The 25230-nt window shown below is 39.0% G+C and overlaps 4 protein-coding genes across 7 annotated transcripts; 2 read left to right on the forward strand and 2 right to left on the reverse strand.

Annotated features, from left to right (window-relative positions):
- Window positions 1–2: 2 nt before the first annotated feature.
- Window positions 3–4426, reverse strand: cbx1b (chromobox homolog 1b (HP1 beta homolog Drosophila)). Of its 2 annotated transcripts, none has more exons than XM_027020636.2 (6): window positions 4131–4426; window positions 3102–3171; window positions 2790–2964; window positions 2459–2618; window positions 2229–2323; window positions 3–2022 (listed from the first exon to the last, which is right to left on the reverse strand). In XM_027020636.2, the coding sequence occupies exons 2-6, from the start codon at window positions 3148–3150 to the stop codon at window positions 1878–1880; spliced, it is 624 nt and encodes a 207-aa protein (XP_026876437.1). In that variant the 5' UTR covers window positions 3151–3171; window positions 4131–4426; the 3' UTR covers window positions 3–1877. The 2 variants fall into 2 exon arrangements, with proteins under 2 accessions (XP_026876437.1, XP_026876436.1); XM_027020635.2 differs by having other exon boundaries at window positions 4054–4426.
- A 150-nt stretch (window positions 4427–4576) lies between these two features.
- On the forward strand, window positions 4577–9281 carry phkg2 (phosphorylase kinase, gamma 2 (testis)). Its single transcript, XM_027020620.2, has 10 exons — window positions 4577–4709; window positions 5090–5194; window positions 5389–5564; window positions 5662–5716; window positions 5878–5943; window positions 6106–6269; window positions 6353–6443; window positions 6652–6805; window positions 8049–8174; window positions 8404–9281. The coding sequence occupies exons 2-10, from the start codon at window positions 5100–5102 to the stop codon at window positions 8647–8649; spliced, it is 1173 nt and encodes a 390-aa protein (XP_026876421.2). The 5' UTR covers window positions 4577–4709; window positions 5090–5099; the 3' UTR covers window positions 8650–9281.
- A 753-nt stretch (window positions 9282–10034) lies between these two features.
- ccdc189 (coiled-coil domain containing 189) lies at window positions 10035–13967 on the reverse strand. 2 transcript variants are annotated; one of them, XM_027020645.2, is made up of 9 exons: window positions 13643–13967; window positions 13215–13249; window positions 13053–13118; window positions 12802–12965; window positions 12488–12558; window positions 12236–12352; window positions 12033–12105; window positions 11836–11931; window positions 10035–10216 (listed from the first exon to the last, which is right to left on the reverse strand). In XM_027020645.2, exons 1-9 carry the CDS (start codon window positions 13658–13660, stop codon window positions 10116–10118), a joined length of 741 nt encoding a protein of 246 aa, XP_026876446.1. In that variant the 5' UTR covers window positions 13661–13967; the 3' UTR covers window positions 10035–10115. The 2 variants fall into 2 exon arrangements, with proteins under 2 accessions (XP_026876446.1, XP_026876447.1); XM_027020646.2 differs by lacking the exon at window positions 10035–10216 and adding an exon at window positions 10323–11731.
- Window positions 13968–14081: 114 nt separating this feature from the next.
- rnf40 (ring finger protein 40) lies at window positions 14082–24063 on the forward strand. 2 transcript variants are annotated; one of them, XM_027020657.2, is made up of 20 exons: window positions 14082–14110; window positions 14852–14992; window positions 15101–15268; window positions 15365–15695; window positions 15844–16041; window positions 16684–16805; window positions 16924–17070; window positions 17302–17376; window positions 17489–17608; window positions 18083–18262; window positions 18542–18677; window positions 18951–19072; window positions 19378–19658; window positions 21269–21386; window positions 21478–21627; window positions 21721–21933; window positions 22097–22222; window positions 22378–22518; window positions 22620–22721; window positions 22856–24063. In XM_027020657.2, the coding sequence occupies exons 2-20, from the start codon at window positions 14858–14860 to the stop codon at window positions 23030–23032; spliced, it is 3042 nt and encodes a 1013-aa protein (XP_026876458.2). In that variant the 5' UTR covers window positions 14082–14110; window positions 14852–14857; the 3' UTR covers window positions 23033–24063. The 2 variants fall into 2 exon arrangements, with proteins under 2 accessions (XP_026876458.2, XP_035389712.1); XM_035533819.1 differs by having other exon boundaries at window positions 19393–19658.
- The last annotated feature ends 1167 nt before the right edge of the window (window positions 24064–25230 follow it).

The raw sequence follows: 25230 nt of genomic DNA on the forward strand, positions 1-25230 counted from the left end.
AGTACATCAATCCTACTTTTATTAAACTAACAAAAGTGGTTTTATATAAAACAAACTGTCAAGGTTGCACAATAATTACATAATTCAGAGAACTGGCAATTACACATTAAAATGTAAGAGGATAGTTCAGCAAAATCATCATCTACAAAATCTTCCCACATTTGCTTCACCCTATATAGTAACAGTTGGCATCTTGGGCAATTGACATCATTTCCCCTAAGCACTTGATTCAGCAAAAGATAACAGTTGTTGGGGTAGTTTGGAGTCACAGCACAGAGATGAAGTAAAATACTGATAAGCAGCTAAATGTAGGGTTCACACCTAATCCTGCACTTAGTCAACAGTAATAACCCTTGTACCTTGTATGTACTTTCCAGCAAAGATTTCTTGTCTCTGACAGAGATTTAAATTGGTGGTATGCCTAGACACCAACCTAGTTGTACTGACACAGGGAAAGGTCAAGACAAGACAAGACAAGAGGGCATACTAAATGCTGCAAATAAGTGTTAGAAAAAGAGAGTAGAATGTCTGATGAGATTTAAGTCTGACCTGTTTTTGGTGGTTCCCTGACTTCCACTCACTTAAGGATTCCATGATTCCAGAACCCAAAAGGTGATCCTTCATAGGATTACAGTGACTATACAATGACATTTGTTAATTTTTATGGATCAGTTAGTCCATTTTTATATATTACAGCTAATCAATTTTTCTAGATTAGTCAATGGTCACTCTGTGCCCTAAACCACATCAGTGCTGAATTAGTTAAGAATGACATGGGGTTTGAAACACCTGTGTAAAGGTTTGTGTATGTATGTAAGTAAGGGATACTTTTGTGTACTGAAGTTTGAAGCTAAACTAGCTTCATAGTTTTGGTGCAAACCAAGTATGGCAAATCAACTACATTTATGGTAAATGGAAAGTTGTATAAATTTCAGTTTTTGCTGAACTCTCTCTTTGAAGTGATGCAATTTATGATCTCGACAAGAATACTACATTTGCTCTGTGATGTGGTAACCAAGATTATAAAAGTAATTCACCTAACTCTGGATGCAGTGTGCAAATATAATTACAGAATGTTGTCAAGAAAATGGGCTCAGTCAGTGGTAGCACCTATAGTGTGACCAGACCAATGATTCATGTTTCAAATTCAAAACTGCTGGTAAGAGTGAACATTCTAATAAAGACAAATCTCATACAAACCATCTCAATCTTTAGATACGACTCATGGACAAGTCTCAAGCAATTTTACATGTACTTGCTTATCCGCAAGGGCTTTCTAGATTCACTTGATCTCTCATTGGTCTGTTTTTTGGCAAATGTATAAAAATGTAATCTGTTTTACATATCTTAGTTAAGGCAGTAATGTATTTAATTAGTCAAATCTATGCAAAATCCAGTAATACATTAAAATGAGCATTTTTGAAAGTGTTGAGAAATGGCCAGCACCGTAATCTACACAGGTTCTAGAACACACTTTGTGAATTAAGCTGCAAAGCATCTGCCCAGAACAAACTCATTTAATTAGCGTCACCTATGTGTAGCCATGATCATGGCATGAAGAGGAAAAAAAAGAAAGAAAAAATAGATAGATAGATAGATAGATAGATAGATAAGATAGATAGAACAGTAGTCTATTGAATATGTTAATCTACAGTAGCAGTGCCATGACTGAAATATACCAGATCTTATGCAAATATATCAGAGCCTATGTAAATTACAGTTACTGATGCTTTGCTGCTTAAGGTGTTGAGAACTTCAGTGGTGTTTCTGCATAATCTTTTACTATACGTACTGCCTTATTATTTCTAAAAAATAAAACTGTGCATTTGAATGACCACCTTTTTATGGTAAGTATTCCCCAATAGCTCTTTGTTTGCTTAGTTTTTCTCATCCTTCTTCTCCTCTTCATCAGTGGGGTAAGAATGCCAGGTGAGGCGCTCCTCATAAAACGAAATGACGACTTGTGGACACTTTACATTCGCCTCCTTGGCTGGTACCAGATCTGCCTCGTCAGAGTTCTTCCTGTGGATAGAGAGAAGAAGAAGAAGAAGAAGAAGAAGAAGAAGAAGAAAAAGAAGAAAAAAAGCCATTAACCACTGAACTGTTGTTTCAAAGTTACCTCTCTTGAGATAACTAGATTTCTGAGTGATACTGCACAGGGACTGGATGCTCTAATCCAGCACCTGAATTAAACCAGTTTAGAAACAGGCATCCAGTTCCATACACACCATTTCATGAGGAACATGAGTTCTCCGCTCGAGTCTGTAGCACCAATAATCCTCTCAGGATCCAACCCGCGAGCAAAGCCTCTGAGTTTCTCTGGCTAAATTAGATGAATGGCAAGTAAAACATGGTTTAGCCCACGAAGGCGACTTAGCCTCTGAGTATGTCAAAAAAACGTCCCTACCGAGGTAAAGGAAACGGGATGAGGGACCTCTCCGTCCTGCAGAATCCTTACCTCATCCTTGCGTTTTTTCGGCTGGCTCTCCTTCCCGTCTCCCTCTGTGTCAGCCCGTCGCTTGCCACTGGACTCGTTAGCTGTCCTCTGTGACTGCAAGTACTCTGCAATGAGATCTGGGCAGTCGAGGTTTTCTTCGGGTTCCCAGGTGTTGTCTTCACTGGGGACACATTTACACAGAATGCATATCAACCATCACTGCAAACCGCTCCAACTGTGTAAAACGCATGAACTAGGAATTGTTTCTTTTTTTTTTTACGCTATTGCAAACACCGAATTCCTGACTCAAGGAAAATCACATTCATGATGAACAACCGTTTGGTACACTTACTCAGAGAAGCCCTTCCACTTGAGAAGATATTCGACTTTTCCCTTCACAACCCGTCGGTCCAGCACTTTCTCCACAACATATTCCTCCTCCTCCTCCTCCACCAGCTCCTCCACTTTCTTTTTATTTTGTTTCTTCCCACCTGTTGACTGCTTGCTTTCATTCTGAGGGGGAGGCGCTGTGAGCCGAGGACAGGGACGGTTAGCGCGATAGTGTACACTGTCAGAACTGTCCTCTGCATGCTGCAATCAAAAATAATAGACTTGTTTAAAACAAAAAAGTACAAAGTCTGATAGACGAAATAAAATACCAAACCTTCTGTCACTGCAGGAGCATCGACTGGTGTCTCTGATATTTGGCTCATATTCCAAAAATATCTTCACACCTGGAAATAAGGAAGAATTTTCAGTTCAGAAACAATGCAGAGGTACTAATCTCCAGTCCTGGGCCATAATCCTGCAGTTTAGTGTTTTACCACACTAACACATGACTGAGTTCATTGTTGAAATACCAGGCCCTCCTTCAGTTGATTTGGGTACGCTCAAGCAAGGTAAAGCCTAAAATCTGCAGTGGCGTGGCCCTCTAGTTGCATAATTTGACACTCTGGATATAGACAATTATTGATCACTAATCATGGTCCATCATCTGGGGGTCCATCATCTTACATCGCTCAGTTCCAAGGAAAATCTAACAAAACTGATGCCCCTAAAGATCTCATGGACACAATGCCGACTGAGGGGACTAAATAAAATATGGACTACCTCGGACCCTTCGGGGTCACAGAGATTTACCTGTAAACTCAAAACTGTTTTCATTAGCTAACTGAGTGAGCAGCAGACTGTAGAGACAGCCTCACTATAATTCTAAAACGTGCATCTTGAATCTCGCTAACACTGCACATTAATTCAAAACATCATATGCTAAGTACATAGACCATATACTTAAACGGGCTCTACAGAATACTATGTTTGAATAATCGTTGTAGGCCTGTTTCACGTGTTATAAATAAGAAGAATAAGAGGATCGCGAAACGGTACTTTTCGCTGGAATTCTGTGCATCTTCCGCCATGTTGATTTTCTGATACAATGTAACGTTTAATAAATCTCGGACCGGATGAATCCAGTATGCTTCACACGCTGTGGCTGCGCCGAGGGAGGTTACGCCTCAACTCAATTTGAGGTGAAATTGACAGGTAACGTTCAAACCAAGAGCAATAGCCTATGCAAACCGCATCAGTAGGACGCATAAAAAGCATAAAACACTTACTTGTAGCTACTTCGCCTGACAAAAGACTCTGCAGTAAACCCTAAGAACATATACCCAGATCGAAATTAAATGCACACCTGCATTTAAGCGTGAAAGCCCCACTGTACTAAATGCCGACTTTCGGGTTAGAATGGGGATCAATTACAACAACAACATGGTAGGCTCTTCAGCAGCACTGCGTCTTAGCGCAGGCGTTCTGTGCTTCTGCTATCAATCAGTACGGCGAGCTAGCTAATTTAACCAGCTGTCATTGCGCGGCAGTCCGCCATCCCGTGATGTACTATGATAATATATATATATAGATATATAGATATAGATATATATATATATATATAGCTGCATATAAGATCTTCGTCCGCTTGGGGTATCGTTTGCTTTTTCCTAATTCAAGAACGGGACAAATATTTTGTCACTAAACAAACGTGGGTTGCTTTCTCCAGCCTCCATCGGTTGGTGGCAGTAATGAGGTTAAGTGTGAATGCCCACCAATAGTGAAAACTCAGGAAGTAGACGTAGTCCACCAGGTTTGTTTACTCCTCTGGTACCTTGGCTTGCCAGGTGAAGCCGTCAAGTATCAAGCTATTTTTTCAGATGCGTGTCTGATTTTATTGCTGTAACAAATGACACCCATTTTTTTATGATTCAAAGAACTACACGTAAGTAATTTATGGTTTGCAGTGACCGGGAAACGACTGAAATCACCCAGCTAGCAGTTTTTAGCTACATTACTAGCTAACCAAGCTAAGTTCACTAGCTGGGCTAACGTTGGACATCGCCCTGTAAAGAAGCTGGTTAACTAAGATAGCTAGCAAGCACGTATTTTTAGATTAGGAATATAGGTTTAATTGGAATAGTAAATATTGGGTTATTTCGTACGAATATAGCTAGCATGTTGAAAATGAGTATGAGATTTAGCAAGCTAGCTAGCTAAGTGCGTAAGCGTGGTTAACGATGTTTAGCAATCCGTTTCCCCACCGTTTTTCTAGATGAAGTCAGCGTATTTGCGCTAGGTTAACTAGCTATCTCACGTTCTTAGGCTGTCCGTGATGACTCGGGATTTTGTGCTTGGAGATGAACTTCCCAACTGGGTAGGCGCAAAAGAGTTTCATCAAAAGTATGAGCCTAAGGAGGTCATTGGAAGGTGTGTATTCTCGTTGGTGCTATAAAGCTCATTCATTGTTTTATATAGATTCTGCATGTTATACATTAGAATTTTCCAATCACTACATTTAACATTTATTGCTGAAGTACACTGGATCTACTAGCTCGATGCATTTAATTTGATGTCTGTCTTTATGGAGATATTCGATTCGCTCATGTAGAATATTTGTGTAGGGGTGTAAGCAGCGTGGTACGCAGATGCGTACACAAATACACGGGACAGGAATTGGCGGTGAAGGTAATTGAGATTACCGCAGAAAAAATGACTGCCCAACAATTAGAGGAGGTGAAGAGCTCAACACTGAAGGAGATCCATGTTCTCAATATGGTGAAAGAGCATCCGTCAATTAGTGAGTCATGATGCTTTCACATTTAACCTTCTGCCTTGGAAGTGGTGGTGGTGGTCGTGGTATTACTCAAAACAAATCGTTTTTACTCTGCTTTCAGTCACGCTTATTGATTCCTACGAGTCAGCAACCTTCATCTTTTTAGTATTTGACCTGTAAGTAATGCTTAACATCTTTTCATGGGTTCTGTGGTTATGGAACACAATAAGATATCCCATGTAATACTACTACATGGACATTTTCACTATGTTTTCCTTGCTCTGTATGAAAATGTAATATCATAGTTTTATAGTGTTTATTCTTTTGTTCACGCCAGCATGAAAAGAGGTGAGCTGTTTGATTACCTAACAGAAAAGGTCACACTCAGTGAAAAGCAGACCAGGTGAATATGCATATCCAAGTTTGGCCATTAATGTTTTTCAGTAGTTTAAATCTGTTAAATTCTCAAACACAAGTGACTGTAAATCATCTATCCAACACAAGTCGCTGTGTTGTTAGTGTGATACTAAATCTGAATATTGTACTTTGAATTTCTCATTTTCAGGAGTATGATGCGTGCTCTTCTGGAGGCTGTCCAGTATCTCCATTCCCTCAACATTGTACACCGGGACCTCAAACCTGAAAACATTCTTCTGGATGACCAAGGACACATCAAACTATCAGACTTTGGTTTCTCAGTGCAGTTGCAGCCTGGAGAAAAGCTGAGAGGTGAGTGTTCGTTGAGATGTAATGATATAATGTAATGTTCCCTTAAATAAAATTACATGCAAATATATCATCTTTTGTGGTAGAATTGTGCGGAACTCCAGGATATCTTGCACCAGAGATTCTTAAATGTTCAATGGATGAAACACTTGATGGATATGGGAAAGAGGTTGACCTGTAAGTCCCAATTAGAATTTATCAGATAATTTTATTTTTTTTAGGTCCTAAAGAGTAACACGCTAGTTAACAAGCAGATGATTAAAAGTGTTATGCTTCCCTTGTAATCAAAATTTTATCAAATAATTTTTAGAAATGTCTTTTGATAGCACTATGTTTTCTTTAAAGTAATGCTCGTTTTCGCATGCTAACTCCAGTTTTCTCCCAGATGGGCTTGTGGTGTAATTCTGTTCACACTTCTTGCGGGGTCCCCGCCCTTCTGGCACCGTAAACAACTACTGATGCTAAGAATGATCATGGAAGGTCGTTATCAGTTCAGCTCACCAGAATGGGATGACCGGTCTCATACTATCAAAGACTTGGTAAAACTCTTTGTTTACAGTGATCACAGACTAGTATACAGTGTTCATGTACCTTCTCATATTAGGTGTTGAATAAAAGCACACATTCTGTTATTAGCACAGTCTTATAATAGTCCTCTGTCATTTGGGGCTTGTATATGTGCACCCTGTATTTGGAATGTGCTACAACTACGGTAGCTCAGACTCTGTTTTATCGGAATTAGCTAGCATTATTTAACTAGGTCTGCAAGTAAATACCTAATACAACAAGTTAACACTACTTCACACTGCAGCCCGAAGGACGTATGAATCGTGTATCTTTGGTCACTCAATTTTAAAGTTCAATATCCATTTTCAATGTGCTACTTTCTTTTCGCTTGGCAACCACTGAGAGTGTGGGGTAAGGGAGCAGTATCAGTTTCAATGGACATGATCCATTCTGGTTAGTTGGTGACTTTTGGCAATGTTGCTGTACAGAAAATCTAAGAATGAAAAGGAAATCCATGTGAGAACATAATTTGAGTGTGCGCACATATTAGGCAAATATAGGAGTCAAACAGCATTATACAAAGTATCACAGATGGAAAGTACAACTCTTGCATTGTATTGTAGTTTTGTGTAACTTGTCAAGGACATAGATTTGGATAGCAAATTGAGTCTGGTGATGGTGGTATGGGTGGAAGAGTTGTACAATTTTGAAGGGTTCTTTTAAGTCTGTGCTTCATAATATGTGGCATTTATACTGGTTTGAACAATAGTCTTATAATGAAAATGGTTGTTGACTACTGTGCAAATTTTTATGTACTTTCTTTCGCATGATCCTAAGTAAAACTTATCCTTTACATCATTTTCCAATTAATAAATAGAAAGTGAAAGTAATAATAGGCTGACAGCCAACTTAGTCCAGTTATTACAACTATACTAGGTTAAAGTGATTTGCTAATGGTTCATATGGATTTGTAAGGCAAGTAACAGCAGTCTAGAAAAAGAAAATGAAGACCTCCACAACAACAAAAGTATCAAATTGTGCTTTGTTTGAACATCTTACAGGATATAAAGCATATTTACTTGCATCACAGTTGGTGATGTACTTATAGACAAGTATGGGTTGCAGAACAAAGTTCCAATTTGCACATCAATGATGATTATGATGTTTAAATAAATGTTAAATCTTTGAGATTTTCAACTAACACATTGTGTATTTTGTAAAAGTTTCTCTTTCCTTTAAGTTTTAGTTATTTTAAATTTGCTGTTGCACTACTAGATCTCAAGGCTTTTAGTGGTGGATCCCTCTGCTCGTCTCACAGCGGAGGAAGCCCTAGCACACCCTTTCTTCCGCCAGTACCAAAAGGAGGACGTGTGCCTCTTCAGCTCCAAGAAGACATTCAGGGTGGGTGCCCAGAAAAAGACACATCACCACACAAAGCTGCAAAACGTATATCTGAGTCAAACTACGCTTTCTCTACATTTACAAACTACATTTGGCAAGCAAAAAAATACTCTTTAGGGCTTATCCAAGCTTTAAGTGGGATTCATTGTATGAAAGGTTCGTGCTCATATAAGGCATTACTGAATTGCATAATACTGACCACTTTACCATGGCTTGTTTTATTCCCCAGGTTTTAATCTTGACTGTGTTGGCCTGTATCCGCATGCAGTGTCGCTACCACCGAGCCAGGCCTCTGACACGAGAGCTGCTGGCGCGAGACCCTTACTCATTACGACCTGTGCGCAAACTGATTGATGGCTGTGCATTCCGCATATATGGACACTGGGTAAAGAAAGGAGAACAGCAGAATCGGGCTGCTCTTTTCCAGAACAGTACCAAAATCATTCTTCTGGATCTTGAGGACCTAGAGAGCTAGAGTCATTTTTGTGTTTGTGTGTGTATGTGTACATGTTTGTGTGTAAAAATATTGCACATTTGTATGTTTTAACAATATAGTTTTTTTTTTCTTTTTCAAGTTGATACAATTCAGGGACTGCTCATCCATTCAAAAATGCACAAAACAGAATTTAACTATTTATTCAAGATCACTGTGATATTAACTGGTGCCTTGTTCATTGTTACATGCAAATCATCTGACCTCACATTTACCTTTTTATTTTTTCTTGACCAATGTTGTTAAATTTGTGAATTAATCATTACTTCCCTAATACTGTTACATGCATTTTGGTTAATTTTATCACATTAAGTGTCCTTTTGATTTTTACAATGTAGATTTCTAGAGATTTCCTTACAGAAAAATTTGTAAGTAGACAATATGAATATGAAGTTATATTTATAGTGTGAAACTACATCCTACAGTTGATGTAGTTTCTGTTTCTTAAAACAATAACTTTGCAATTAAACTATGCAGTTTGATTTTAATCTGTTTTAATATCTAACTAATTCTTCCTTTTCATCTGTGTTAACCATACAGCATATTTCTATTACCGAGTACTGTAGTGATTTGTTCTGAATTTTAGGAAAAAGTAAATATAGCTTATATTATTGTGTATGTGTACTTTTGTCTGTTATTAGTGTCTGTGTTTTAATTTGGACTTGTTCTTTTCAGTATCCTTTGAGATAACAAAGGCCATTGTTTGAGAGATACCAACATTGTCACGTACTCATGGTTACTACTGAGAAAACTGGTATTGTAGAGCTTTGAGATAATGATCTGGTTCACAGTAACCAAAACATTTCAGAAGACTCATAATGGAGAATAATTGTGTTAGGTAAAACATGGGTGCATTTTTAATACACGATTCTTACAGGTCTTTTATAGCAAAAGGAATAGAATGGATACATTTTATTGTAAAATCAGTTTTAAATTAAGTGTCCTGAGAGTATAGGGTGTGTGTGTTGATATCTCTCTCTCTCTCTCTCTCTTTTATATTTATTGATTTTTTATATATATATATATATATTTATATTTATTTATATATATATATATATATATATATATATATATATATATTTTTATATATATATATATATTTATATATATATATATATTTATATATATTTATATATTTATTTATATATATTTTTATATATATTTTTATATATATTTATATATATATATATATATATATATATATATTTATTTTTATATATGTATTTTTTATATATATATATTTATTTATATATATATTTTATATATATATATATACTTTATATATATATATATATATATATATATTTATATATATATATTTATATATATTTATATATATGACAGAGAAAGATAAAATCTCTCTCTCTCTGTTATGCACAAAGGCCTTTGGTCACTTCTTAGGTTGAATGCTGGTCTGCAGTGCATTAAATGCAGTGGTAAGCTGATCATTACTCCTGCAACTGTTTTTCCAGCTGAGCAGACAAGCACATCACTTCCTCCTTTACTTCTTTTTGTACGATTGATCTGAGCTCTGCCTTTGGTGATGGACCTAATGGAGAAATGGGATCTGTTTATTAGACTTAAATGACCACATTTATGAATAAAACATTACTAAAATAAACATCAAAGAATTGTACATGTATAGGCTAGGATTCTTTTAATAAACTCATGTTTATTAAGATACCTATAACTAAGCCAAAAAAATTTGAATTGGGCAATTTAGGGCTAATAACCATGTAACAAGGTGATTTGAAACAGGTGGACAACTGTGCTGTAGTATAAAAGGAGTCTCCAAGAAAGGCCTAGTTCTTAAAGAGCAAACATGGGCTGAGGCTTGCCAATTTGCCAACAAATAGATCAGTGAATAACCAGCACTTTAATAACAATGCTCCCAAAAAGACAAACTTGCAGGATTTTAGACATATCGCCCTCTGCAGTACACAATACAATTAAAAGGTCCAAGGAGTCTGCTCAAATCTTGTGCATAAAGGTCAAGGCCAAAAACAACATGAATGTTTGTGATTGCAGATCTCAAATGCCTTCACAATCACCTTGCATCTGTAATGGATCTTAGGGCATGGGTTCAAGGATACTTTAGTAAACCATTTGCTGATGAATCCACAGATGAAAGTTAAAGCTGGCGTGAAGTGTGAGATTGGTTATTGCTTGTAGGCATAGGTAAAAATCTACAGGTCTCAGTGTATTACATTAACTACACTGAGGCTGGACATGGTGTTGTACCCTGAAAGTAAACAGATATTATGGCCAGAAAATTAGGAGTAGCTGTGAAGGAGTAATCAGAACAGAGGAGTGGCTGAGGTTGTCATGTCACTGTGTAAAGTGGTAGATCCAGATGTAACAAATGTTGTGGAGCAAGCATAACGCTGCCAGTTTTAGTCACTGGGGAGGCCAGGATGGATCTGTTGTGTTGGAGAATACTTGCTATTGTAACAAGTAAAATCCATGTGGAACTGGTGGCACTGAGCACATTAACAGTGCCACATTAACGGGGCTGGGTATGGCCTTAGTTGCCATGAAGGCCATCATGGATTTTACAGGTTGTGTTTGCTAGTGGCGTTGTGTTTACAGAGATCTGGCTTGGTTTAAAAGTGACCTTTGAGGTGAGTGACGCTGGGATGCCAGACCCCACTGTTGAGCCTTCTGGAGGTGTCGTGGTCTTAAATCAACAAAACACCGACAAAAAGAGATGCCTACCTTATGAGCCCTGAGAGGAGCTCACGATCACTGGATTGAAGAATATGAATCTCTAGTGGTGTTCTAATGGCATAGGATATTTTACATATTATCCTGTGTATATGTACAATGCAAAGAAGAAACCATGAACAAGTGCACTGTACAGTTGCACCACACCAATCTCTGAACCCGTTCTATTCTGAGGTGGACAGTAGCACAGCGGAAGTACATTTTGTGGTCTGACAAATAATTTTTGGAAAATACAGCCATCAGATTTTCTGGGTCAAAGAAGATTTGGACCATGCAAGCTGTTATCAGCCAAGTTTCAAAAAGGGGTGTGCCGTGTCAATGGCATGGGGAACTTGGATAACTGTGAAGACACAATTAATGCAGAGAAACATGTGCTGCCATCCAGACACGGTCTTTTTTTATTTTCCAGCAGGACTTCACCAAACCACATTCTAACTGGATTACCTCGTTTACATGCACCCTCTGTGTCTGTAGTCAACGTTTCTGTGGAAACTACGCCTTGCTCATTTCTTCTCTCTGCATCCTTTTTTGTTCCATTATCTGCATCAAATCCATTCAGTTCCAAATTCAAAGTTCATGTTTAAGGGAATAAAAGGATAATATTGGTGTCCGATGATGTGTTAAATACTGAGTTACTGTACCAGAGCTGGCAAGTTCTTCTGTATCAGTACTCTCAGGCATTCCAGTATAAGTCAAAGATAAGTCCATATACATCTTGACAAAGTAAAAGGAAAAGTAATAAAGACAATTACACAAAAAGAAGTTATTATGTAATTATAATTAATTATGTAGCGCTTCAGCGTGTCTTATATAATATACACGCAGCAGAGGAATGTAATCATACCTGAGGTGTAAATATGTACTTGTATAACATATAGTGTCTCATATATGTGTTGATAAAGTATTTTGTAATGTCTGTCACTTGTTCCAAACTGAAAAGACTGATGCTGAAGGGAGGTCTCTGGAGAACAAAACAGCATGTATTTTAGCAACAACAAAAAAACTTTACCTATAAATATACACATAAAAGTGTATAAGTATACACAGACATGGGCTTAAGTTATTTTTTAGATATATGAGTAATTCTGATACATACTCTGACAGAATGACAAAGGAGAAGCTCTGTGAAGTAGGAGAAACACTGGTCCATGTTGTTAAGGGGAGTTTCTGGCATGTTGGAAAGAAATAGTGGTGTCATGGAAACTTGGATCAAGGACTTTAATAAAATTAGGATTTAGCATATTTTTACCAAGAAGTTCTATAATAAAAGTACTGTTATCCAGTAACCACAAAAGATTTATTTAATGCTTTATATTCATTACTTCAGCAATAGAGAATGGTGGATTTTGGATCATATAAAACAGATTTTAAGTTTAAGGTTACTAATTCAAATTAATTTATTAACATTACCTATGTTGACCTGATGCACACTCTTTACAATGGAGAGAAGAACTGAGGTTTGCTCTCTGTTATAATGTCTCTTCCTGCAGAACAGCACTATATTTGTGTATAACTCAAGTAAAATTCCCAGTCGTGGCTCAGGCACATCAATGTTCAGTGCATGAAATAGAATTCTAAAGAGAATAAACAACAAACATTTTTATGAATTGCATTCTTTGGCATCTGTATAGGCCATCTTAAAGGATTTCATCAATGATAACCTTTCAATGTCTGTTATAGACTCTGTTTGGTCAATTTCCTCCATATCACTGTAACTCAAGTTTGCCCTGCAAGTCCATAACAATAAACAACAACAACAATAAACAACAACAATAAAATTATTTGAATTCAGGTGCAAGCTGAAATAAATGAAATTTACATACCACAACAAAATCCTGACTTTCAGGGGATCTGAATCCTACAACAAAACATTTACAATTAATTTTACATCCTAAACACAGGCATGGCTTTTTTTCTTTAAAAAAAAAAAAGAATAAATCTTTTTCCTGTAATCAACCGTATAACTGTCTTTAGGGACTTTAACTGAAACATGTATGCAAGAAACACTCCATTTGAAATCTCACGTTTTACCCGACGTTCAGTATTAGAAATGTGGTTTAAAACGTGGTCAACAGATGGGAACGGCTATAGGATAACAATTGCAACACGTTGCACTGATTAAATCGCACCTTATTTAATTTGTGGCGAACATAAAACAATTGGTACCAGTGCCCCCGATGTCTTTTTGCTATCAAATGTCATACAATGTCATATAATAAACATGAGATTAGAATGTACTCATATATCTTACCTGATTCTCAGTCTTCATTTGTCTAGGCTAGTTGAGTTTACAACGATTTTACTAGAAGCGTTTTATTTTCATATAGCTAGCTAGCTAATTACCTTTGAAATGGTGTAACAGAACTAACCTAAGACTCCTAGCTTTACTTAACTGTTTAGCTAGTTATGTTGGCGTGTGTCCTAGCAACGACGGTGTCTCCTTTGATCTTGTAGAGAACAGCAAACGTATTAATTCCAACTAGCTAGCTAGTAATTGACCACACAGTACGATTTTGTGACGTTTGCAGCATTAATTAAAATAGTTAGGATTTGAAGTTTGAAATAAAAGCACTTATAATGAGAACATTTTTAAATCAAAGGGCATGCGTCCATTTTCATTGGGACCTTTATTGTGAATATAATTAGCTGGCTACCTAGTTATGTTCTTTGTAGCAATTTTCACACTTATTCACGTTTCCTATCTTTGCGGTTAGCAAAGGTTTGTCGCTATATTCAGATATTTTAACGTATATTTTTAGTTTCTCTGTTGAATGAATTCATTTGTTTTTCAAATCAGGCACACGGAGTTAACTGCAATAATTTAAATTTAGCTTTTTTTTTTTTTTCATTCAAGTGAAACCATCCGTGTTTACTATTGGGTTGCCTAGCTAGCTAGACAGCTAGCTAGCTAGCTAACCTAGACAGCTAGCTAGCTATATTACCAGCAGACTTCCTATATTTGGAGTTAGCACAGCCCTTTAGCTAACTAGCTAGCATTAGCAATTGCTTGCCAACTGTTGCTTAGAGCTAGCTAGCTACCAGTGTTTAGGATTATGCCAAGGTAACGTACATTGTTGATGTACAGCCAGACATAGATACACTAGTCAATATCATATTTCGACAGCAGTTTTTATGTTGAGATAAGGTAGGCCTTCTGACAAGCTGGCTAGCAACCATAGCATTAGCCCAGTATAAGAAATGAATCTAGTCCTAGCGTTATGTATATCTGTTTAGGTTGACTTTTGCGTGCTTTGCTACGGTTACTCAGAAATCTATAGATTTCCCAGTAATAAATTAAAAACCATATGAATCGCAAATGTATGTAGAAAAGACATTTCACTTATTTGGCTTCTGACTACTGTACCACTGTGAAGTGATGAGATTAAATAACGCAAATGTTCCAGAACACCTTGCAACATACAGTTTTTAAATATATCTGTGTTTGTCTGTACAAATTAAGAGAACCATGTCTGGCATGGGAGGTAAGCGTGCCTCTGGAGGAGACAGTCCTCCTGGCCCACCCGAAAAGAAAGTAAAAAAAGAAGAGAAGACTACGACCACTCTTATTGAACCCATTCGTATAGGAGGAGTTTCTTCCACAGTACGTTCCCGTCATTACCGTTTTAGAGATTGCTTTCCGTGTGATACTGTAGGTGGTGTTCTCAGAATTGACCTAAATGTTTACATTTTGAATTGTGTTGTTTTGCAGGAGGAGATGGACATGAAGGTCCTTCAGTTTAAGAACAAGAAGTTGTTTGAGCGCCTTGAACAGAGGCAAGCAATTGAAGATGAGTTGAGAGAAAAAATTGAGAAGCTGGAAAAAAGGCAGGCGACCGATGACACAACACTTCTCATTGTGAACCGTTACTGGACACAGGTACTGCGCAAAAAAAGAAATGGGGTGAGGAGTGCTATATTACTTTAAGCCATGGTAAAAATATGAAACATCTTCTTTAACACTTTCTTTATACAGCTGGAGGAAAACGTTCAAGAATTACTGCAATCTGTTGAACCTGAGGTCTCACCAGCACCCATGGAGACCCCCCCTAGCCCTCCTACCTCTGGCCATGATCCTCCTGTAGCTCCCTCGCCTGCCCCTGACATTCCTGCCCCTTTGGCAGTTCCAGCAGAAGGAGAGGATGGCCTTCCTCAGCCTCCACCTCCGGCAGATGAGGAGGAGGATGAGCAGCAGCAGCAGCAGGCTGAACACCTCCAGGAGCAGGAGCGCTCACAGGAAGAGCAGCAGGGGCAGGCGGATGCTGCGGTGGGGCCTCCCAACGAGCCGTTACAGGACGGAATCCCTGGTACACAGATTTTCTTTATTGTCCTCGCCTTCCATGAAACTCCACTGAGAACTCAGAAAATACAATGAAAATAGAAGGGTTTGTTTTTTCATTGTAGCCTTTTTTCATATTTATAGCTGTTCCCCCATCACCTGTTTTCTGTTTGTAGCCCCTCCCCCTCCTCCCCCTCTGAGCGAGAGCGCGAAGGCCTTCCTCTCCACTCTGGATAACAGCAGCGAGGAGGAGCTCAGTTTGCAGCTGCAAGACAGGATGCAGTTCAGCAAAGGGGCAGTAGCTTGTATGGTCTGCATTTTCGACCGCCTGCACAGTTCCATTGACAATCTGTGCACTCGAGTACAAGTAGCAGGTACCTAGCAGTTCAGTTACTGCAGTATGAGAACTTTTACCTTTGGTTTATGACAATCCAAAGCTAATGTTTGACAGACTCGGTGTCAGCCAAAATACAAACCTTGTTCACTGAGAGAACTTGGTGATCTCCTGAAGTGTTAACATATCCCATTCACTTTGCTAAGATGAGACTGGCTTTATTGCTAAACCCTAGGAGCTCTTGAAAATACAGTTTTTAAGCTTTGTAGCAGGGCTTCAGAAAATATTAGGAATATGGTTCAGTAGCCACATAAAGCCACATAAAAAAAAAAAAGTATTTTATTTTTACTTAGTAGCATTGTTATTTTAATAGTTTATCATTAACTTTTAATTTTGAAACTGAAATACAAGGTGATACGTTAGCTGTCAGTATTATTAATATTATTGATGTTATATAAGACTGAGGATACTAGAGTTCTAGGGGTTCATGTAAATTATGTTCTTATTTACAGCAATACCAAGCTTACCTTTAAATACCTTTTTGAGACGAAAAAAAAAAGTCTCATTAACCCATTTCGCATAAGAAACTGCAATGTGGTATATGATTAATTTTAGATGAAATGCACAATACAGGTGATTCGTTTATTAATGCTAAAAAGTGTTGTCTTTGCTTCTCTCTTAGTATGTGAGAATGATGGTCAACAAGAAATGATGTCCATGAATCGCACGCTACTAGAGGAGAATAATAGGCTGCAAGACCTTGCCTCCTCCCTGCAAGGAAGACACCACAAAACGTCACTGGAGGTACTCATTATTCGCATCAGTGCTTGGTTCTGTACTGATTGAAATAATGGCTTTTAATGAAGTTTTAAAACGTTTCAAGTGTATTTAAGGCTGCTTCCTCCTGCTGTTGTCACTACAGTATAATGAACTGGTTGACAAAGTGACAAGCTCTGAAACAAAGGTGTCTGAGATGGAGACTGCTGTGGAGGACCTGCAGTGGGACATAGAGAAGCTCCGCAACAGAGAGCAGAAGCTCAATAAGCACCTAGCAGAGGCTCTTGAGCAGGTCAGCTGTTTGACCTCATTTGCACTAAATCAGATACAGCCCTTTGATGTCTTCTGTGTAACTGAATTTTTTAAAAGGGATTGCAAATTTGTACACATTAATTGCTTATAAAACTAAAACCTGCATATTCATGCTGGCTTGTGAGTGATGATGCATGTTATCTGAGATGTGCAAAAATCTTTAATGCATGTGGAAGATATTAACTTTTGAATGGGCCTTTTTGCATATCAGCTGAACTCAGGCTACCACGCTTCTGGTAGCTCTGGTGGCCTGCCTGGTGGTCAGATCACTCTCAACATACAAAAGGTAATGCCAGACTTTGGTATTGTAATGATTTAAAGGTGCCATCAAATTGCTGGAAGTATTCATTTCAGAAACAGGCTTTTTTTAAAAAATGCTTTTTTTGTGCGGTTGACAGTTTGAGTTGCTGAATGCAGAGCTGGAGCAGAACCAGGAGCTGGCCAACAGCCGCATGGCAGAGCTGGAGAAACTGCAACAGGAGCTGCAGGAGGCTGTGCGTGAGGGTGAGAACTTAAAGGTACTGCACTCCACCGAGCGGAGCAAATGTCATCTTCATCCAGTGCTAGTGCTTCGGAAGTGTTAAGTCTGTCATTCCCTCAGCATTGCATTGCTTTAGGTCATGGACACAATATTGATATTTTGCATTAATTTCTCGTCATTGCAACTTACATTTAAATATTTTTAAAATGCATTAAATAGCAAGTGACATTGACATTAAAAAAATTGTAGCATTATTTAGACCAAAATGTTTTACTTTGAAAGCATACACTTTGAAAGTATACACTTAACACTTATCCAGCAGATGTGGAACATTTAAAAAAATAAAATAAAATAAAAATTAAAATTATGATTTGTTGTCATTTTCGTTTGCGTGACATTGTCTTCTGCAATATTAATTTTTCAGAAGTCACTATTTGCAATAGGCAAACAGTATTCACTACAAGAGCTGTATAAAGAAAGTGTTAAATTGCTTACATTTGTGTTTTGTAAGATGAACATTCGGAACATTCCGGAAGAGGTGGTGAAGGAGACCCCAGAGTACAAGTGCCTCCAGTCACAGTTCTCTCTGCTTTACAACGAGTCTCTGGGAGTGAAGACCCAGCTCGACGAGGCCCGTGCCCTGCTGCTCACTGCAAAGAACGCTCACCTGCGCCAAATTGAACACATGGAGGTGAGCACCAAGATGCCATGCAGCACCTGCATATTCCACCAACTTTTGAAAGTCTTGGTGCAGTACAGTTCAATATATGAGCACAAGAGCTTTAAACATCTGTCAGGAGTGTTGTTGCAGTATATAGAAATATTCACTTAATTCAGTAAACAACTCTCTTGATTTATGATGGCAATATTAGCAGTTTTGAAGGCTTGAAATCTTAGTTTTTACATTGTATGTCCCTTAATCTCAGTAAAGGGGAAATGTGATTTTTCTTCTCTTTCATCTGTATTGAAGAGTGACGAGCTGTCTCTTCAGAAGAAATTACGAACTGAGGTCATCCAGTTAGAGGACACATTAGCCCAGGTGCGCAAAGAATATGAGATGCTGCGGATCGAGTTTGAACAGAACCTTGCAGCCAATGAGCAAGCAGGTAACCCTTATCTTAGTCTTTATTTGTTTTGATCAAGTTTGCATTGTGAGGAATATGTGCATGGGTTGTTGGTACATTTCAAAGCAGTAAATTTCCCCAGGTTTTGCTCCTTTACTGTAACCACTGAGTAAGTGTGTGGGTGATGTACACCGTCATCACTTTTCAGATTGTTCAGTATTTTGGCAGGAGTTCAATGCTTACCAAGCAATCGATAGTGAAACCTGTTTGCCGTTATCAGTCCTAACATCTCACACACTTTTGTCTCTTCTACAGGCCCAATAAACAGAGAAATGAGGCATTTAATTAGCAGCCTTCAGAACCATAACCACCAACTCAAAGGAGATGTGCAGAGATATAAAAGGAAGCTGCGTGAAACTCAGATGGAAATCAACAAGGTTTGGTTTATATCTTTATCCCTTGATGTCTGTGAAGTAATTTGTTTACTAAGGTTTGATTTTTGTAGAATATATTTTTCTTCGTTTTATTTATTTTAAGCATGCAGGAATACAGGTTTGAATTCAAAGAGATTTATTACTTGGTTATACATACTAGAGATCTGGTTTGCATGCAGACACTGTGCTTAGTTGTCTTTTTTTTTCTGTTTTTCAGGTGTGGTTTTGTTTTGTTTTTTTTCCCCTGTCTTATGTGACTGTAGTGTGCTGAACTCACTGTAGTGTGTAAACTATCTGCTGTTAAACAGAGCGTTGCCTTTCAGCTGAAGTGCCAGAGCGGTGATGCTGGCAGTGTGCTGATGCTGGAGGAGAGTGTGAGCGATGGAGGACCGGATGTGAAGAAGGAGGAGGATGACGAACAAGAAGAGGAAGAGGAAAGGAGGCGGGAGTTGGAGAGACAGCGAGCCCGGGAACGCGAGCGGGAGACAGAGAGAGAGAGGGAGAGGGAGCGAGAGCGAGAGAGGCAGCGCAGTGAGGAGCTGAAGAGGAAGGACTCTGACACTCTGAAGATGCTCAGGACAGAGCTCAAGTATGCCTCTGCTTTTACACAGTAGGATTTGAAGTGGCACCCTATAAACTCCATAAACAACCAGTGCATTCATGGCCAAAAGTTTTGAGACTGAGAAATTTTGGTTTTCGCAAAGTTTACTTCCTCAGCTTTTTTTTTTTAGGTCCTTTTGTCAGATGTTTATATGGTATAGTGAAGTACAATTATCAGCATTTCATAAGGGTGTTTTTTACTTTTTGTTGACCAAATACATCCAGTTTAAACAGACTTAATACTTAGTGCTGACCCTTCTTTTTTTAAGACTTCTGCAATTCACCTTGGCATGCTGGATATCAGCTTCTGGGCAAAACCTTGACTGATGGCAACCCATTCTTGCCTAATCACTGCTTGGAGTTGATCACAGTTTCTGTGTTTTTGTTTGTTCACCCTCTTTTTGAGGATTGACCACAAGTTCTCAATGGGATTGAGGTCTGAGGAGTTTCCTGGCCAAAACGTCAATGTTTTGTTCACCAAGCTATTTGGTTATCACTTTTGCCTTGTGACATGGTGCTCTGCGTCATGCTGTAAAAAGCATTGTTCATCACCAAATTGCTCCTGGATCGTTGAGAGAAGTTGCTATTGGAGGAGGTTTTGATACCATTCCTTATTCATGGCAGTGTTCTTAGGCAATATTTTGAGCAAACTCATTCCCTTGGATGAGAAGCAACCCCACACATTAATGGTCTCAGGATGCCTCATTGTTGGCATGACACAGGACTCATGGTAGTGCTCACCTTTTTTTCCCCCTGGGCAATCATTTGTCCAGATGTCCAAAACAGTCTGAAGGGGGAATCATAGGGGAAATAACTTTACCCTATGCCTCTGCAGTCCAGTCCCTATACTTCCTGCCGAATGTCAATCTGTACTTGATGTTTTTCTTGGAGAGAAGTGGCTTTTTTGCTGCCCTTCTTAACCTCAAGCCATCCTCCAAAAGCCTCGACTCACTGTGCGTGCAGATGCATTCACACCTGCCTTCTGCCATTCCTGAGCAAGCTCTGCACTGGTAGTGACCCAATTCTGTAGCTGCATCCTCTTTAGGAGATGGTCCTGGTGCTTTCTTGACTTTTTTGGGCACCCTGAAGCCGCCTTCAAGAACTTCAAGGCGAGAGGTTCAATTGCAGTGATGATTTGATAAATGGCTGAATTAAATCAGCTGCCTTGTCCTCATTAATACTTTCTCCTGAGCTAACGAGAAGATCACTGAAATTATGTTGGCAGGCCATTTTGTGTCAGGGCTGAAATGCAGTAATTTTTGTGATTGTTAATTTTCATGGCAAGGAATAACTTTGCAATTAATTGCAATTCATCTGATCACTCTTTGCAGTCTAGAGTTAATGCAAATTGTCACCATAAAACTGAAGCAGCAAACTTTGTGAAAACCCAAGTTTGTGCTAGTCTCAAAACCTTTAGCCATGACTGTGCAGTACATTTTAAATATGAATCAAACTAAGCTTGCTTCACAATAAAAGGAGGAGCATTTTGTCATAACCAAGAAGGTACATATGTGAAGTTTATTACTGGGTCCCCATTAAATGCCATTGAACAAATGCTTTCAATTCTGTAGACTGAAACGAAATGTCTCTATCAATAAGGAAAGCTCAGGAATCTCAGAAGGAGATGAAGTTGCTGCTGGACATGTACAAGTCTGCTCCGAAAGAGCAGAGGGATAAAGTGCAGCTTATGGCAGCTGAGAGGAAGTCCAAAGCCGAGGTCTGTGTGCCTCTCGAAATCTCACGGTCTTCTTTCATTACTGTTTTCATACATGCAAGCAGGTTCTGACGTCTTTGCTGTGCTCTTGCAGGTAGATGAACTTAGGCAGAGGGTGCGTGAGCTGGAGGAGAGAGAAAGGAAGGAGAGCAAGAAACTAGCTGACGAAGATGCACTGAGGAAGCTTCGGGTGGCGGAGGAGACCATTGAACATCTGCAGAAGAAGCTCACTGCCACCAAGCAGGTATGCTAGACTACCATTTATATACTTTGTTAACTGATTTTCTGCCAGTATAAAAGAACCTGGGTAGAATGTGACAGCTGTGTGTGTGTTCAGGAAGAGGAAGCCCTGCTGAGTGAGATGGATGTGACAGGCCAGGCATTTGAGGACATGCAGGAGCAGAACAGCCGACTGATGCAGCAGCTGAGGGAAAAGGACGATGCCAACTTCAAGCTGATGAGCGAGAGGATCAAATCCAACCAGATCTACAAGCTGTTGCGAGAGGAGAAAGAGGAGCTGGCTGACCAGGTGCTGACCTTCAAAACACAGGTACGCCAAGACCCTAGAGGTTCTTCTACAAGGACTTGCAGGCACCCACCAATGAAAGCCAAGTCCAGAGTTTGCGTGATGTGCCTGGAGCGTGCAGCGCTGACGCTTTTGCATTAGCAGTGGGGGCTAACTTTCCAAGCTGCCCATATTCCTTCCTCTCCAGGTTGATGCTCAGCTACTGGTGGTGCAGAAGCTGGAGGAGAAGGAGGGTGTGCTGCAGAGCTCGCTGGCCACCTTGGAGAAAGAGTTAGCACTACGCACACAAGCTCTTGAACTCAACAAGCGCAAAGTAAGGGCAAGGTCATACAGCTCTGAGCTTCTTTTTTTTTTTTCCCCCTTGAGGTTTGTTTGTTCGTTTGTTGTTAGAGGGTTATCCTGAACTGTGCAGGACAAAAACAGTGTGAAATACAGCAGGGCCTGCGTTCCCCCTTCTCTTGGGTACAGGCAGTGGAGGCAGCTCAGCTGGCTGAAGACCTGAAGGTGCAGCTGGAACACACACAGACCAAGTTAAGAGAGATCCAGGCCTCTGTGCTGGAAAACCGGACAGCACGTGAAAGGGAGAGTGGCAATCTTAAACGTGCCCAGGTACAGAGCATACATACAGCTAATGCACGTTTTTAAAAAATGTAAAAATTATCTAGTATTTGGGAATCCCTGTAATGCATTGTATGCTGCACACCTTTTAGGAGGACTTGTCTAGGCTACGCCGAAAGCTGGAGAAACAGAAGAAGGTGGAGGTGTATAGTGATGCTGATGAGATCTTGCAAGAAGAAATCAATCAGTATAAGGTACAGGAAATACAAGATATGTAGATGCTGGACTGAATAGTGTTTCCTAAAAATGATTAATCCTTTATTTGCAATTATTTATACTTTTAATAAGAATACACTTGCTTTGTTCCTAACTATATTTTCATCTGCAGGCTAAACTGCGCTGCCCCTGTTGCAATACCCGGGACAAGGAGACTGTGCTAACTAAGTGTTTCCATGTCTTCTGCTACGAGTGCTTGAAGACACGCTATGACACACGCCAGAGGAAGTGTCCTAAGTGCAATGCTGCTTTCGGAGCCAACGACTTCCATCGCATCTATATCACTTGAGCCCAGGATGGGATCATTAACATAATGAGCAGAAAAAAGATAGAGAAAGAACGGGGAAGTGGATTTAAGGCCTAAGAGTACACATGCTGTGGCATGTCATTCTGCTCAAAAAGGATTTTTCTTGTACATCTGTAATCACTTGGTGCTAGTGACCAAATGGACAGTGACGTTGCAAGTTGAAAGTCTGAAGTGAGTGATGATTACAGCCAATAGGACACAACCTGCGCATGTTTATAAATGATGTTTCCAAGCCTATGGGTTGTTTTACAATTTGTCTTTTCAGTGTTCTGTAACTTAAAATGTGATGTTTTTTACCTTGCATTTGCTTTAGAAAATGTTGAAATTTAGAACAGTGCACTTCACCATAGCCCCTTAAATATAATTTCCAGTACCATCAAAAATGTGTTGCAGATGTTCTAACAAGTTAATAGAATATGTGCATCTGCAAAACACTGCAGTGTTTGTTTTTGTTGTGGTAGTGATGGGTCTTATTTCAGTTGAGTAGTGTAGTAACTAGTAGTATGATCCAGCAGAATTCTGCTGTAATGTGCTACTTCTAGGGCTCTTCAAAGTACGTACCAAACATTTTGGACAAATTAAATCAGCATAATTCAGACAACCATCAGTAGAAACTACAAGAAAATGTCAAGAAAATAAAAAAAAAATAGGGATTGCAATGACAGAGGGTATAGAGTTCTCTAGAGGGAGTTGTCTAAAGAGTCATCACAGAGATTCAGCATTTAAATTTCAGCCCACTTGGCTGACATAAAAAGGACATTTATTTTAGTTTTGAGTCCTTTATGACAGAAATCAGGGAATTTGTGATTATCAGTAAATACAGCTGTAATTACTGATCCTGTCTAAACAGGTTTGGAAAATAGACACCATAGCTCTTAACGCTTATGCCTTCGAAATGAAGTAAGTCTCAGCAATGTGTCTTTACTATCAGCCCTTTCAGTGCTAACAACTGAAATTGCATTCTGTTCTCATTTATGTCTTGTAAACATAAATAAGTAAACACATGTTACCAAGTACCGACTCACAAATTTGCCAAGCAGTTCTTAGATGGCATCAGAATATGGGAGGATTGTGGCACTCTGGGCCCAATTGAGAGGAGATGGTCCTTGGTTTGCATTGAATCCTAAACCCACAGATACTGACATTCAGTGTATATAGCTTAATGACTTGCATGAAACAATTATTTTTATCAAGATGAAATACTAAAATAAGTTTTTCCCTCCTTGTTGGAGGCTGGAGTTGAAGTAAATCTGTTCAAATGTTTGCGCCATTTATAGACGACAGTTTTGTCTAACGATGTTTTTAAAGGAACAAACTTCGTGACATTGATATTGACCTGAATACAGTAGCGTAACTGTCAGCGTCTATCGTAAAATGGTTATGGTATTGAAACACGTATACCTTTAATGTCACTGTCCGTACTGTAGGGCAACACAGAAAATCCCTGTTGAATTGATGTGATACGTGAAATTGACACACACACTATCCATATTATTAGGTACATCTGTCTCATATGTGAATTTAATAGGTACGACTGTGGGCATTGTGGTGTTGAATATTTCTTTGGCACCTCTGTTTTTTCACGTGGCGACATTACTGCTGGAATAAGAGAGATCTATCCCAAAACGTCTAGCCACACGGCGGTTCTGTGGTCAGAAACTGACCCCCGATAAGGAGAAGAGGATACGACATTGCAAACTGCACATGGTAGTGATGAACTATAAAACCTCCCAGAACACGTAAAAGCGAAGTGTTTCTAATGACAGGTCTGTTAAATGTAGTGTTCATCTTGAACTCAAGTCTTTATTTCAGCACAATGTATCGCGGCATTTTGCTGTAAACAATTTAGAGTTTCTTCTGTAACTTGTTAAGCAAATTTAAAGTCATGTGACTATTTGCAATGCAAATAACCTTAGAGATGAACGGCGGGGGGAGGGGGGGATGCTGCTGTTAATGCTAAGATGGTATGCATTTTAGTTCACTGTTGATGAAATTTTAAAGAAAACGTTTTTTATTCAGTTACTGTGTACGTTTTCCTCATCCCGTTGTCGCGTCATTCGAGTTAATAATTGTACCACACTCTCCTCGAAAGGCCGTGTTTGCCAAACACTGGACTTTTGTTTGCGCTCTTGGACAAGCTACAGCGAATTACGTCGTTGGGTGTGGTGACTTTTACGAGC

Source organism: Electrophorus electricus, chromosome 14 (assembly GCF_013358815.1).
Source record: "Electrophorus electricus isolate fEleEle1 chromosome 14, fEleEle1.pri, whole genome shotgun sequence".
Lineage (NCBI taxonomy): Eukaryota > Metazoa > Chordata > Actinopteri > Gymnotiformes > Gymnotidae > Electrophorus > Electrophorus electricus.